General features: G+C 43.0%; 2 protein-coding genes across 2 annotated transcripts in view; both read right to left on the reverse strand.

Annotated features, from left to right (window-relative positions):
* Nucleotides 1–254: 254 nt before the first annotated feature.
* LOC146831341 (uncharacterized) lies at nt 255–11,242 on the reverse strand. Its single transcript, XM_085603882.1, has 3 exons — nt 11,194–11,242; nt 10,316–10,533; nt 255–989 (listed from the first exon to the last, which is right to left on the reverse strand). The coding sequence occupies exons 1-3, from the start codon at nt 11,240–11,242 to the stop codon at nt 528–530; spliced, it is 729 nt and encodes a 242-aa protein (XP_085460008.1). The 3' UTR covers nt 255–527.
* A 3,200-nt stretch (nt 11,243–14,442) lies between these two features.
* MRPL15 (mitochondrial ribosomal protein L15) overlaps nt 14,443–15,860 on the reverse strand; it is a 39,891-nt gene continuing 38,473 nt past the window's right edge. The window contains exon 5 of the mRNA XM_085605618.1: nt 14,443–15,086. Within this exon, the coding sequence (XP_085461744.1) occupies nt 14,749–15,086 (338 nt within the window). The 3' untranslated portion in view covers nt 14,443–14,748. The remainder of the gene's footprint in view (nt 15,087–15,860) is intronic.

Consider the following 15,860-nt stretch of genomic DNA (forward strand, 5'->3'; position numbering starts at 1 on the left):
GGTGTAGAAGCTGAATGACTGAATTATTGACAAATTCTAATCTTCTAGCGGACTCTTGTTCAGGCAGAGGGTGAAAAGAATGCGAGGAAACAGCAGAAGGAGATATAGGCTGTGTAGTGGGTGCAAATGTCACTTGAAAAGAGAATAAAACATATCCTATTAAAAACGTCATTACACTAAGCAACATGAAAATACATAATATCAAAAATCGTTTCTTTGTCATCATTATAGACATTCTGGCTTTAAAGTCCATCTGTTTGGCAGGTCTCTCATTCTCGAAAAACTCCATCCTCTCTAATTGCTGCTCGTGGTGGTAGGGTGTTCTATGCTAAGGAATGCTTCTGTCAGTCCAGGGCAACTCCCTTAGACCGACCAGAACTGTCAACATAACGTCTTCAGCTGCACTCCAAAGACTTGGGCAACCACGACCCTAAGCTGAGCCCAGATGGCGGTTCGAAAAAACAAAAATAATAAAGTTTCTCAGATGAGAGAGCTGCACTTTCAAAAATAGCAAAGAAAAAGAATTTTTATTTGTCCATAGTTCTCGGCCTCAAATTGTAACGGCTTTTTCCAGGTACTGTCAGGTTCTGGAACAAGAGTTCAGGCTCTGTAGTGTTCAATTGAATTGACGGTGGCACAGCTTCTTGCAAAATATTGTCACTTTCTCGTTCAGAAAGTGTTCCTTTTACACGTGCATCACTAAAAGGCAGAAAACGAGGCACAGTCTCAATCTCAGAGTCAGCGATCCCCTCCTGGACCCACCGGTCGTACGGTAGAGGCAAAGGGACCCTCTTGCAGTATACGCCGTGGATCCAGTTCTTTTTCCCTTCCACTCGAACAGCTGATCTTGTTGAGAGAAGGACGAGGTGGGGGCCGGTCCAATGGGGCTGGTCATTCTTCGTCTGCTGGAAGTTTTTGACTAGCACCCATGATCCAGGATCGATAAGATGTCCTGGAGCTTTAGAGACCTGAGGCAGAGTATCGTGAACCTGTTGGTGTAAAACACGCAATTTAGCCGTCAATTCATACAAATAATCAAGCAGTACAGGGTGTTCGATCTCACTGAATTTTGTCGGCCTTGGCACTCCCCATATGTTGGCCGGGCGGCCGAACACAATTTCATAGGGACTAAGTCCCACTCGCGAATGCACAGTCATTCTTGTTGATAGGAGTGCTAAAGGCAGAGCGTCAGGCCATTTAAGACCAGAGCTCGCTTGTATTTTTGCCAATTTAAGTTTTAGTGTGCCATTATAGCACTCTACTAGTCCAGCTGATTGGGAGTGATTTGCAGCGTGGAATTTCTGCTGAATACCTAGCCCCTCACATACTTTTTTCGTCACTCGACCCACAAATTCACTCCCATTATCACTCCAGACCATTCTCGGCATTCCAAACCTAGGGAAGAATTCTTTGGCAAGGGCTTTAGCTATGGATAAGGCAGTGTTGTCTTTTAAGGGATATGCTTCTACCCATCTTGAAAAGGCACAAACAAAAACGAGTACGTATTTCAAATTGTTGCACCTTTCCATGTGGATGAACTCTAGCTGCAAAACCTCGAACGGATATGTTGGGGGCGCAAAATGACCAGCTGGAGTTGGGGTTCCCCTACCAGGATTGTATTTCAGACACACCATGCAATTCTTGACCACATTCTCTGCACATTTAGGAATTCCAGCATTTTGCCATACTGGAGCCAACAACTTACAAATCCCTTTCACACTGATATGGGCCATTCCATGAGCCATTGTCACCACTGCAAGCACATACGCATCGGGTAACAACCATCGCTGATGTTCTGACAAGTCAACCCAACAACCATTTTCATCCAATTTACCCGTACTTTCTCTCCACACGCTCAACTCTTTCTCTGAAGCTTCAGCTTGAAGAGACTTCACACTCTCTATCGTATCTTCACACATTCCAACGTCACCAACCCATTTTACAGGGCCTGCAACATACATTCGATTCATCACATCTTTTGCTGTTTCTTTTGCGATTTCGTCAGCAAATGCATTGCCACGACCAACATCATCAGTAACCTTCTTGTGTGCACTGCATTTCACAATCGCAACTTGTAGCGGCAAGGTCAGTGACTCAAGAAGCAAGCTCATTCACCAACTGACCATGCTGAATCTTAGCTCCATGCGAAGTCAGGAACCCACATTCTTTCCACAATCGTCCAAAACTATGAGCCACACCAAACGCATACTGGCTGTCGGTATATATGGTCACTTTCATTCCTTTCGATAACACACACGCTCTCGTAAGTGCAATCAACTCTGCTGCTTGAGCTGAATTATGTGGTATACGTGCAGCTTCAACAATCGTATGCAAAGTCGTGACAGCATATGCTGCAGTCGTATCACCATTCGGATGCTTGAAGCATGAACCATCCACCCATAAGGTACCATCACACTTTACAAGAGGAGTATCTTTAAGATCTACTCTCCCTTTCGTTTCTTCTTCTGTCCTGAGAAAACAATCATGCTGTTCAACATCATCTGTCTCTACTGAAATTGGCAATAACGTGGCTGGATTCAACGTATTGCATCTCTTTATGTGCACATGACTCGCTAACAGTGTTAACTCGTAACCTGACAATCGAGCACTAGTTAAGTGCGGTGTCTTGGTCCTGTTTAACAACGTGTCCACTGCATGTGGAACCATCACAATCAACATATTATTCATCACTAACCCAGCAGACTGTCGAATAGAAACAGCTGCTGCCGCTGTGGCTCTCAAGCAACTCGACAATGCTTTAGCTACCGGATCCAAAGTCGACGAAAAATACGCGCATGGACGCTGCTGGTCTCCAAAAGACTGTGTCAGCACTGACAATGCACAACCCTCTTTCTCATGGACATACAGTGTAAAGGGCTTACACAGGAGCCGAACACAATGCATTACGCAATTCGGAAAAACTTTTCTGACAATCTTCAGCCCACGGAACGGGATTCGGTGTATCTTTACAGGTCAATGCTACCAAAGGTTTGGCCAGCAAAGAAAAATTCGGTATCCACTGTCTGCAGTATGATGTAATGCCCAAGAAAGCACGTACTTCTCTCTGTGTCCTTGGCACACTCAATTTTGCAATTGCCTGAATTCTTTCTGGGGTCAGTTTCCTTCCCTCCTTCGATAAGAGATGACCTAAGTAGGTCACTTCTTGTCGACAATATTGCAGTTTTGAAAGAGACACTTTGTGATGTAAATCAGACAAATGACGCAACAACGACAAGGTAGCTTCTTTACAAATCTCCTCAGTATCTGCAGCGATTAGCAAATCATCGACGTACTGAATAAGGGTAGCGCCATCAGGTAAAACAATTGAATCAAGCTGTGTTTTTAAAGCCTGACTATATATTGATGGACTTTCACAGTAGCCTTGAGGAGCGCATTTGAAGCGGAAGCTTCGGCCTCCTAAACTGAAGTCAAAAATATCCCTGCTCTCCTCGGCAATCGGGATGCTAAAGAAAGCATTCTTCAAGTCAATCACCGAGAACCAGGTGGCGGAAGCTGGAATCATAGTCAATAGGGCAGTGATATCAGGAACAACTGGAAACTGTGGCACAACTATTTTATTGACCTCTCTAAGATCAATCACGAACCTGTAAACAGGTGGCTGAGAAGGGTCAGTACGTTTCAAAACAGGCAGAACAGGACTATTACAAACGTTGCCTCTTGTCTCTTCAATTACATCTTTTTCAATCAAATCATAAATGATCGCTAGCAACGCCTTTTCGCCTTCACTAGAGATCTTGTATTGGGGAATGCGTGGCAATTTAACATTGGCTTTCAATGTCACAACATATGGCGGTGTTTCCAAAAGACCCATATCATTAGGACCAGTAGCCCAAAGAATATCAGGAAGAAACGACAATTCTGTCGGAAGTTTATCCTTCGACAAATACATTGGAGAGATCACTTTCCTACCCAGTGTAAGTTGTACTCCCGAAGGAGAACAATATAATGTTGCATACAATCTTTTCAACAAATCCAATTTTAACAAGTTTTCACCACAACCTGTCATCAGAATAAGGGGTGCTTCCAATTCACAAGGTCCAACAGAAAGGGACATAGGGCTAGAAATCGGGTTCCTAACCGGGGCGCCAGAAAAACCTACTGAAACATTCATCTCGCCAGACAAAGGTGCGCCAGGGAGTTTTGAGTGCATAATAGAACTCTTTGTAGCACCAGTATCCAACAGAAAAGGCTCTGACACACCTGATGTAATCACCTTAACATAAGGTCCACTCTGATCTACTGGAACTGAAACAACTCCCTCTCTTTGTCTATGGCTGTCCTAGCAATCGTTACCTTCGATATTCTCATCTTCTGCATAGTAGTCGTCAGCGTAGTACTGAGCCGTCCTACCAGACGCGTTATTTTGCTGGTCAAAACTATTCATTGAATTCTGAAGCGGAAGGGAACGCGCGTTCTGGGGTAAACTTCCACGTGCTCTACCTCTAGGAGCTTGTGGAACACCTCGACCTCTTGCGCCAGAAGCACCATTCGTACGCTGTAACAAAATAGGAGAACTATACTTGAAATGACCCTCTTCTTTACAATATGAACACTGAGTGGGACCCACAGGAACACGTGGTTGAGAATACTCGAACCTTTGCGAGTTTCTCTGAAACTGTTGAGGTTGCTGATAGTTACTCTGACCACCACGTGGCGGATACGCCTGTTGTAAAAGAACCTTCGTCTTTAATTCTTTAGTTCTCTTGTCTGCTCTATCCTTCTCATCTTTATCCCTATTTTCGTAGTACTGTGCAGTAGCCAATATTTGTGCTGAAGAGGAAACGGCCCAAGAACTCTCTGAATCTTTCAATTTCTTACACAGCTCGGGAAGCAAATTGTGCACAAACTTGTCAACGAACAACCGTTGACCACCTTCTGTACTCATATCTTGAACGATGTGGTCGATAAACGTTTCCTCAAACCTGGTGAAGAAATCAGACACTGTTTCATCTTTCTTCTGCTTACACGCAGACAATTTATCCCAATTCACACGCATCGCAGGCATTAAAGTTTTCATGTAAGTAATGATCCTAGCAGGAAGTTCTGCTACCAAAGGCTCAGGCTTGGCACCACCAACTTGTCTATCATTTGCAGTACTAATATTAGTCCATGAGTCACCTAACTTGCGCTTGATCTGTATGGCGAATCAATCTCCACAAAGGCTGTGGAACAACATTCCCAAATAACATGTCTATGTCGGCTAAATTCATAATGCATGAGTCTGCAGTCTGTGATAATTCCTTATAATACCCTGCAGGGTTTTTACGGGGGTCAGGCAAAGTCTGCTTAAGTGCTAAAACTTCAGCTCGCTTCCAAGGAACATGTACTCAAACACGCTGAAAATGAGCTGGAACAGCATCAATTTGATTAGCGGCATCAGCCGCAACGGCATCCTTCCATACCGGAGGGACTTCTCTCATTGGGAACTGTCCCACTTTTTTCTTAACACAGGAGTCATGTTCAAACAGTGACTGAGAAGGATCCTTATTCCTAAAGGACAACAACGTCGCAACTGCTTTCTCAACATCGGAACCCACAATCGTGCCCTTTGAAAACTCAAACCGTACACGGCACAAATCAGGCAGACTTACTTCCAAATCATTATCCTCCAATTCCTCACAAAGGAAAGCACACATTTTTTCAAAAACGTATCTTTGTTTCGGTGCTTCCCATTGACGGAAGACATCCATAACAGACTCCACATCATATCTTAAAGGGTAAATAACCCATTTACGCGCCATACGGTCAAACATTTCTCTCTCTCGTGAATTAGACAGTTGACTACGCGACTGCTTACGCTCCGAATCAGGGGTCATACCAGATGACCCAAAGAGAGGAAATATAAGGCTAGCAACAGTATCAGTCATTCTCTGTCGGATAGAAGGAGAAGTTGACAAAAGAACAGGAGAAAAACCAGAGGGAGACAAGGCAGACGCAGATGCAGACATAGAGGCAGTATCAGGAAGAACACCAGAAGAGGAAGTCGATGTAGCAGACAAAGTCGTAGGCAGTACAGATGAAGCAGGTGGCAAAGTCGGCGGCCCTTGAGGGGGCTGCGCCATAGGAGTAGGAGCCAACTGAAGAGGAGCTGGCGGCTGTGGAAGAACCTGAGGCACAATAACCGGAGGTTGCACAACTAAAGGTTGCGGAGGTGCTGTAGCACTCTGCGCATAAGGGGTGGCGAACTCAACAAGTGTGACATTAAAGGATCTTTCTCAATTTCTTTTGCTGCATCTTGCTGAAGAAGCGGCAAAACTGGATAACATTTATCGATCACCATTTTACGTTGCCTGTGCAACTGCTCACTCATCTGTTCTTCTTCATTATCTTTAAACTGCATAGCAGCTTGCATTATCGAGGTACCCTTTTCCCTCTTATTTCTCTTTGCTAATTTAATTTCCTTCTGTTTGGCTTCCTTACGCCATAGGCGGAAAGAGTCAAACATCGCCGGCCGGGCTTTCTTCTTAAAAAGTTTAACCTCCAGATTATCCAGAATCTCTGTGTCAAAACTACCATATTGGGGCCATTTTAAAGCACCATCAGCTAAATTTAAACCAGCGTCGAGTCAGCGTCTGAAAGCACAATTGGGACCACTTTTTTAGGTGATCTAGTCTACTTACCTGGATTGGATATAGCCGCAGTTGGTACTAGAGCCAAGGGTCGAAGTGGCTCAGAGGATACAATTGGCATGGAAGGCAAGCCTATTGTTGGAAATCCAAGTGGTGGGCCTCTCAGCTCTGTGGAGACGAAAGACACCAGAGGAAGTCAGTAGAGATGCAAAGAGCATAAGTGAGGAAAAGTCTTTGATTTGGCACACCATGGTTGAAGGCCCCAGAAACTCTGGTTGTCCCAGAATCAGCTACAGTATCGGCTACGAGCAGAAACAGGACTGTTGATGCCACCCACACGTCTTCATAAGGGGAGTGGGAGTGGCACAAAGCATAATTCAGCTCCGACTTCTTATGCTTCTTGTGCTTACAGTTCGACAAGCAGTCTCCGCAGGTCTTGGAGTCATGGCTCGAACCAGACACCAAAGGCAAACCTGGTGGAGATCTGTCACAGGCATCTGTTTGCAACAGTCCTTACAGAGTATGAAACGTTTCATCTTAGGGGGAAAACATACCGTGCACACTGAAAATTTGAAAGGCAATATCTAACAAAAAGCAGTCTCTTGAGAGACGAGAAAAGCTTCAGATCCGCGTCAAGGCACTGAAAGAAAGGAACTGACGTCAGCAGACAGGACTTGCACCTTTAAGTGCCCCACACTTCACTTCCAGAGTGTGATGGCATGAGTGCGGAGCCACACAATGCCACCTTCTGGCACACTGCGGTACTTTGAAGCAAGTTTACGGATCTAGGCGGATGCCCGGGGAACAGTCAAAAGGGGAGGAATCTGTGGCTAAAAGTATCTATCCGAAACTACATAAATGGCAAGGAAAGCAAAATGTTACCTGTGGACTGCAGAACGCACTCTTCTATTCACTAAACTGACACACGAAGGCCTACCAAAGTAGGCCAGACATGTGCAGCTAAACAAATGCAGCCAGACCCCTCAAAAAACCCTCAACACAGGAAAAACCTTTTAAATTATTTAATGGCGTCCCAGGACGGCTTTGTAGCACACAAGGTAGGGTGCATGGTATTTAAAAGTGGGAAATGTAATGCTACCATGTCCCTGCAGTGACAAGCCCCCAAAAGCCTTTTTTCACTGAATAAGGATCTGGCTGTCCTATGAGAAAACTAGAGTACAGATTAAAATGTTAATTTTGGGTTTCAGACCAGCTAGAAAAATGATCCAACCACTATTTATGACATATTAAAAATCCAATCTAATGTTAATGTGAGACTTTTAATAAATGTTCAGGAAAAATAACTTTGATAAAGTTACCTTTTTCTGTGCCTGAAGCTCCTGGAGGTAAAAAAGTGATAACGAAGAAACATAGCATAGCAAGAGGTTAACATAAATAGAAAGAACCGATAGAGAGATGAATTAGTGAAGGACATACTAGGATAACTGAGAGGTTAGGTAGTAAGTGAAAGCTGGGAAATAGAGAGACGAGTTAGTGAGATGTGAGGAAGTCGGGTAGAGGGAAATGAGGGAGAGATGTAATGAAAAACATTTAAGTGAGGTGCAAGCAGACTCAGAAAGTTGAGGTAGAGACAGATTAGGTCACATAGATACAAGAAGAGAGACAGGAAGGTGGGATGGGAATATTCACTGGGAGTAGAGAGGGTGAGAAAGAGAGTGAAGGGGTAAAGAAACATGGAAATGGGCACACAGCAGTGGACAAAGATGAGGTTGTGAAAGAAAGAGGCAGAGAATGTGGGATAGAGATGGCATACTTGGGAGGGAGGTGACCAGACAGGTGAGGCATCAAGAGTTAAGATAAAGAGCAAGCAGATAAAGAGAGATGCACAGATAGGCAGAGGGCAAGGGAAAGAGAGAGCGAGGAAAGTACAAGAGGTGAGTTAGTTCGGGAGTGACTGGGCATGAAAGGGTGTGAGATGCAGAGTAGTTTGGAGGGAGCTAGACAGATGTAGAGACAGGTAAATAGGTGTAAGGTAGAGACAGGGATGGCATAGATTGTTAAGAGAATAAGAGTTATGGGTTGGCACACTGCTCTACAGCAGGGGATAGAATATCTTCAAAAAGGATCAGGGAAAAGAGCAGGCTGCTTCAACCTGCCTTGCTTTCTATGCACCCTGAAAGCTTGTGAATATTATTCACACTGTAAATATTGTGGGCTCCCATATGGATGCTTGCAATTCAGTTAATGCCCAATTCTGTACAGGGGTTACATTCAACAATACTGCATGGGCTTATCTGTGCACACTTAGGGAAGCTTCCACTGCTGACACCCAACCTCAATTTGTGCTGTGTGTTAGGGAAGCTCTTGCATTACTACTGCCTTACATGTATTAGTTTAGTGAGAGGGAAGATAGTGCTCCTGTTATCTGTGGTTTAAGGGTGCGCTTAAGAGAGACAAAGAAAGGACTGCACTCCTGTTGCCACTCTTTAGGAAATCTTGCATGGAGGTTTTGAGAAAGTGTCTCTTTTTGTGTGGTCATCCCCATTTTTTTGGGCTGATGCTTTTTTTTTTACGGGGGCTATGCTAACCAGGCTGCAGTGCATGGGCTCGGACTACATTTGACTTTTATAAAACGCCATAGAATATGCTTCCTAAAGTCATGGAAAGTTAAATATCACCTTTAGGAATACAGCACTACCGTACCATCCACTAGTGTGACCAGGCAAACAGGATTACAGGCCTACCACTGTAGCCTGGTTGCTTCAGTTTAAAACTTGCAGCCCAACCTTTCAAAATAACCCTTTTGACAGAAGTACGCCTTCCTTTTAAATACTAATAAGTCATCCCCATATTGGCCTAGTAACCCACAAGGGAAATGTTGCAAGTTAACACTCAAAAGCTATTCTCAAAAGCTATTTTCACTGTAGCAAAGCTGGCTGGCCCATTCAATACTTCTAAGCGATATTAAATATATTTTTTATCTCTGGCTAGCGAACTGCTAAGAAAATCAGTAAACAACAATTTTTAATATTTGGTAAAGGACCAGACTTAATGGTTAAGTTTGATTTTTAATAAATAATAAGGGAAAGTAACTTCTAGAAAGTTACCTTTTCCCTGCCTGAAGCTCCTGGAGGCCAATTTCCATTAGCTCTCTAACTGGAGCCCAGCCAGTGAATAGCCCCCGATGAGCTGTGAAAACTGCTCCCAGAGCAAAGAAAGGCTTGGGTGTGGGAGAGTATTTTTGTTCACCTGGCAGGATGACCATTTGGGGGTGGGCCCAGGAAACTTATTTACTTCTAAGAGCCATTCCCGGTCACAAGAAAATGGTGGTAGCACCTAAAAAGGCTTTTGTCCTTCTCGTCAGGCAGGCAGGCAGAAACCCGGTGGTGGGAAAGCGGTCCCAGAAATGGTAAGAAGTGACAAAGGAGGATGGGACTGCTCACTACCCTGACCACACCTCTGGGTGAGCACATAGATTCCAGACAAGGGAAGAAGGGTTTCTCCACCATGGGAGTTTGAGAGTGAAGGGCACTTTGTGATGGGTCAGTTGGCTGACCTCCTGTGTAAGCTACAGGGCCACAAGAAGCTGCAAGGAGCATTTTCCTGGATTTGCTCAGCTGATCAGAACTAACTGGGCCTGACCTGGACTTTGCTGAGAGCCTCGGCTGGAGTGAGTCTTGAACCCTAAGTGCTGTTCCTAAGTTCCTAGGACCATTGGATGTGTCAAACTGAGCTTCCTTTATCCCCTACGGGACAGAGCTCACCGGCCTATCCACCCAAGGTGTAACCTCGCTGGGGTGAAGAAACAGGTTTCTTTCGCTCCGAGCTTCTTTGCAGCAGGGAATCCGGTTCAGCGGGCCCTTGGCAGACTCAGCCTTGCCCACCTGCAGGATTCCGAGCACCGAAAAAGAGACTAAGTCTGAAGATGAGACTCTTGATAAGGCAAAGGCACCAAAAGAATTTGGTGGGCAAGACGACTTAGCTAGGTAAGAAATTCAAATTTTCCCTATTCAGAGCTTTTCCCACTAAAGCCAACGGCACCAGCAGGACCATGTCCAACACGGACGTGACTTTGTGAAGAATTCTTCAAAAACTGCCTTCGGCCTTACCTCGCTGAAGGATTCTGCCTTCCGTTTCAAAGGCTAAGTCTAAAGGCATAACCTCTGACTGTGTTGAACCTGGTTGGTGTATTTGGCCAGCCTGAAATCACGCCTAGGTCCCAGTCTACACCAAGCACGGACTACAATTTCTGCTTTGTGACACTATTTGTATTAAAATCTTTTAAAACCCATATCTACAGTTCCCCTTATAGGATTTTTGTTGTTTGGGTCATTAATTTATACTCAATTTTTCCAAACTGGAGTGGTATTTCTACAGTGTTGTGTTTTTTTACTTTTTTAGTATTTCTAAGTGCTTTACTCATATTGTCAAAGTTAACCCTGTCTGCTATGTGTCACAGCTACAAGGGGTTGAGCTCAGGTTTAAATTACTGAAATCTTTAACTAGACCTAACAAGATAGTGACGTTATTACTTGTGGTGGCCCTCATTTCACTTTCTTTCAGTGATTTATTGGACAATGGAGGAACTGGCAAGGTGGTAATGTGGTTATTTCCAAGCAGGTATAATTGAAATATCAGTTACCTGCAAGATCCATAAATTTAGAATGTGCAAGCACAGCAGACTTTGCCATCCTGGACCTTTGTGGTTCCACTATATTTTAAAAGAAGTTAATCAAATAAAATATTTCACGAGTTGCCCTTCAAAACAATGTAAAACCCACAACTGTATCCAATATTTTTGTAGAGGTTGCTGCAAAATTCAGTTACCCAAAATGTATCCGAAACACTTACTCCCAGATAAAATGCCCACATTCTCCATTGAAAGTAGACCATTGGTAAGACAAATGCCCTATTGCAATGTATACACTTAAATGCATAATTTGTATCCACTAATAAATATAAAATTATAAAAGTGGTAGCACTTGGCTATGAGTGAATAGTAAAGCAGGAAATATTTAGTGAGTAATACTTACAATTGAAGTGAATGGGCCAATTAGTGTGCATGGCTGCAAATCTGTTAAGAATTAAGTTCTCTTTTGGGGTAATATTGTTTTAGAAGCATTTTCCAATTTTTTAAAAATCTTACTCTACACAGCACAGCTTCCAAGCCCAGTAACAGAATTATTCAGGATTAAGAATTAAGACATTTAATTGCTCATGGAGTTTCAACAATCGGTTAATAAACATTCCTTTTCAAAATCGAACAAAATTTTCTAATCAAAACTAGCAGGGTTGTAAGGAAATGCCTCTTTTTTCCATGATCAGTGGCAAGTTTTTTGACCAATGGTTTTTCAGCTCTGAAGGTGCTTTGACCCTTGAAAGGTATATGCCAGATTAGTTCACCTACAATTGGCACAAGTTAAATTACTTTTGTCTTACTGATAAGTCCCTAGTATATAGTACCAGGGGTACCCAAGGTCTGTAAATTAAAGTGCATCTCCTGGATTGCAGCACTCACTGTGCCTGTACAAGTGGCCATTGCTGACTAGCAGAGCAGTTTTCAACTCCGCAATGCTCAATTTGAATGGGGCGACTAGTTAAATTTAATATAACTGTTGCACAAGTGGCAACTTCAGTTAGCAGTCACTTTGTTTCCTAAAGTTTTCCAGTGACCATTTATGGTTGCTGGCCATAAGACAGCTTCTGCCCTTCTGGGAGGAGGTGTGAACGACTCTCAGGAAGGAACACAAAGGGCCTGCCATTAGGAGAGTAGTGACTTCTGCCTAGCAGGAAGGCCAAACAGGGTGTGAGCCCATAAGGTGAGCTTCAAAGGGAAAGCCGACTTCGAAGAGCAAATGGTGGACACACACAAGAGCTACTACTCTTTTGTTCTTGCTGACAAGTTGGAGTGGAGGAACAAAATGGGGAAGCCCTTGTTAAACAGTTTTTTCTCGTGGGCATGTAGCCCCCAGGTAGCCACAGTTCTGGGGTGGGCTAAGAGCTTCAGAGACGATGAGATGGACTTTGTCTGTTGGGAGTGGGTAGAATAGTGTATTCTGCTATAGCAAGATGCTACACTTCACAGGAAGTCGTCATTAGGTGGGAGTGGACCGGGTAGCTCATTGGCTAGTAGTCGCCACATCTCCAGCAGACACAAACTGGCCATAAAAGTGGCAGTCCTAGCACCCAGGCCTCTGATCACATCTGTACTTAAGAGTAAACCGAAGAACTGCCCTGCTGTTCCCTAGACCCAGAAAAGACATGCTGCACTACGACTAGACTTCAGCTGCTGCTCCTTGGGCTAGCAAAGAGGACTGTGCCTGTTGTACCCTGCTTGAGGAAAAAGCGTCCTCAGATAGAAGAAGTGACTCCAAGAGTCAGCCGGCTGACTTCCAGTTACAGCTTTAGGGAAAAGTTGAAGAAGCCTGACTTGGAGAGTTGGGACCTGACCACCGCTGACAGCCAAAGTGCAGCCTGGAAGACCGAGATCCAACCAATAAAAGTTGCAACCCAGACCGCTGGGTCCAGAAGACTCGTCAGAATGCACTTTAATCGCCCAAAAAGGAAATTACCACCAGTTAAAGGGAACTGCTGGTTTCACTGTAACTGGAAACAAGTATGCCACTTACAAGTGTTTTTTGGATAGACTTAGAGGGACATGGGCCCCTGTAGTCAGTCTCCTCATCGTGTTTGTGGACTCAGTAGCCGCCCCAGGAATACCACCCGACCACCCCCGTCACCAGACAAACATCTTCAGCATCCTGTATCCTTTGCATCAGGACCACTCCACTATTGTCTATGACGGTTTTCCCACGAAGTCTTGAACTGGACTGGACTGGAGACTGCTTGTATGGCGATGTATCTGTCTAGCCAAGCTTCTTTGGCCTCTGTGACTCGTCCCCCTGCCGAAGTTGGTCACCCAAAGTGGGCTGGAGTAGTAGTTTACAACTTTATAAACGTTTTCCAAAGTTTAACTGTGAGCATGGTCCATTATAACAAAGTATTTCTTTGAATTGAGAAGCAGTGATTTATTGTTCATGTAAAAATTCAAATCTTCAGAACCCCCTGGATATTGATCACCGAGGTATCATTTGAAAGATAAAAATACAACCTATTTTCATAAATGTGTACTGGATTTTTATTAAGTCTTGTTTCTGTCATACTCAGCTGTTTCAGTTCTTCCTAATGTTTTGCACTTGTTCCTTTGGTAAACTCTGAGTGTGCAGTCATAGCTCTCCAGGTTGAACTAAGGTTTTTCAACCAAATCTGACTGGACCTAGTACAGGTGGAGTGTATTACACTGTGAGCTTTTACAACCACACCATACAATAAACCGCGTTGCTCACAAGTGCTCTTCACAAGTGCACAGTGGTAGGGTCACTGCTGATGGTGGGAGGGTAGTAGGTTCTCCTATTTTTATTTAAATTTAAGGATCTCTTTTTTGGGGATAGTGTGTTCATTTCATTTACGATACTGGGCGAGTATCCCTTTTTTCTGAAAAGTTCAATATTTATTTTTAATGCAAGTAATGATTAGGGGATTCTAGTGGCTCCTAGATGGGAGGATGGAGAGTTGTATGTGGTTTAAGTATCTCACCACCATGCCCTCTTTTTGAATTATTTTTATGCACTATCAAGTTATGTTAATAGATCTTTTCATAAATTAACCAACTTAGGTTAAAACATAAAAAAAACTTTAAAAAATTGCCTGTTTAATTACAAGACTTTTTGTTTTAAAATGTTTTCATTTATAAAGTAGCATCTCTATATGTCACTTCTATATTTTTCCATGTGGATCTGAGATAAGTGTGGAGGTAAAAACAGCCATTGTAGCGCACAGAAAATTAACTAGAGGCACGACTGATCATGTTGCATTAAACAACTAAAATATGTGTATTCATTGTAGTTTAATTATGTTACCATTGGTTGCTCCATAAATTTTTCAGCATAAATATTTACAAAAGCAGCAATATGATCACAAGCAGCAATATGATCACAAAGCACTATCAGATATTGCAGTGTGTCTCTCCTTAGTGCACTGGTATCATTTTCTCACTTTGGAATGACTAGAAAATTGTTACACTACAACATAAATTTAATATTTTACTAATAGAACTGAAAGAAATACAAAAAGGTGTCATTTATTCATTGAGATCCAGATTAATTCATAGTTTTTAAGTCTTCTCTGTAGCCAACACTCATGAACTGTAGTACTCCACTAATCGCTCATCTGTTGGCTTGAGGATTTTCTTTTCAGTCATATTTACCAACCATCCAGGAGCCAAGCCAAAGAAAATTTGACGAGGGTCTTTGCGCATGCTCAACATTTTATAGCGTTCATCTTTCGTAATGTCTGGTAAAACATAGCCATATTTCCTTGCAAGTGCAAGCCTGGCTTCTTGGATAGCTGCAGGATCAGCCAGGTAGCCGCGGTTTTTAGCATCAGTGTAGTAACGAACAAGGTCTTCTGGTGGGAGCATGCGTTTCGGTATAGGCTTCCCTTGCATGAAAAATGGCACTGGCTTGCAAAGAATCTCTGCAATAAAGGAATACAAATTAGTCAAGGCAAATCCAGAAGAAAAACATTTGAACTGTTCCAGTTGAAGCACACCATGGAATAATGTCTGCAACCCACTACTTTGGTAGATACTAAAACACACATTACTTTATCCTACTTACTCCCAAATAAATGAACTAATGAATGCATATTTAAGTTTAACTGTCGGCATAAACCCCAGGTATTGAGTATTAAAATCACAGCTTACAGAATACATTCAGTCCCCTGGAAAATCTACATGTAATAATAGATTTCCTTTGGAGATATGCTTGGGGTTCGGGAGGGTCAAGGCTGTTCCCAAGGCAAGTGGTAGGAGTGACAATATGGAGAGTCACTCCCTGGAAGACAGGAAAAAAAGTAAAATACATATTACCACTTACATTAGAGGAATAAATGTAGTGGATAGGATGCAATCACAGAAATCTACAACCCGTGTAAATTTATATGAGTTGGAAGCTTCCGATTCAACAATTAGAAATAAACATCAAATAAACAAGTTGTTCACTTCTTTAGGTTTGTGAATTTTCCCCTTTGTGTCTAGTAGTGTCGTAGCCCTGTTTTTTTTTTACATTTATTTCTAATGTCAATAGCTATTTAAAAAGTGCTCACACTTTTTTACTTATTGGGGCCTTTTTTAATGCTCTACTGGTCAGCTTTCAGTTTAGAGAGCTGCAAAAGATGACAAATACAGCATACGGTTGGTAACACAAGTAAGAGTCTAGCCTAGTAGGATGAATTGCCATGTCAGATGTT

Source organism: Triturus cristatus, chromosome 5_1 (assembly GCF_964204655.1).
Source record: "Triturus cristatus chromosome 5_1, aTriCri1.1, whole genome shotgun sequence".
Taxonomy (NCBI): Eukaryota; Metazoa; Chordata; class Amphibia; order Caudata; family Salamandridae; genus Triturus; species Triturus cristatus.

Bases quoted from the DNA above. Each gene is read 5' to 3' on its own strand.
- LOC146831341 (XM_085603882.1), bottom strand. From the start codon at position 11,242: ATGGCAAAGTCTGCTGTGCTTGCACATTCTAAATTTATGGATCTTGCA. The intron at 10,534-11,193 runs GTAACTGATATT...TTTCTTACCTAG, and splicing joins TAAATTTATGGATCTTGCAG to CTAAGTCGTCTTGCCCACCA. The intron at 990-10,315 runs GTGAGCTCTGTC...TTACACCAACAG, and splicing joins CACCTTGGGTGGATAGGCCG to GTTCACGATACTCTGCCTCA.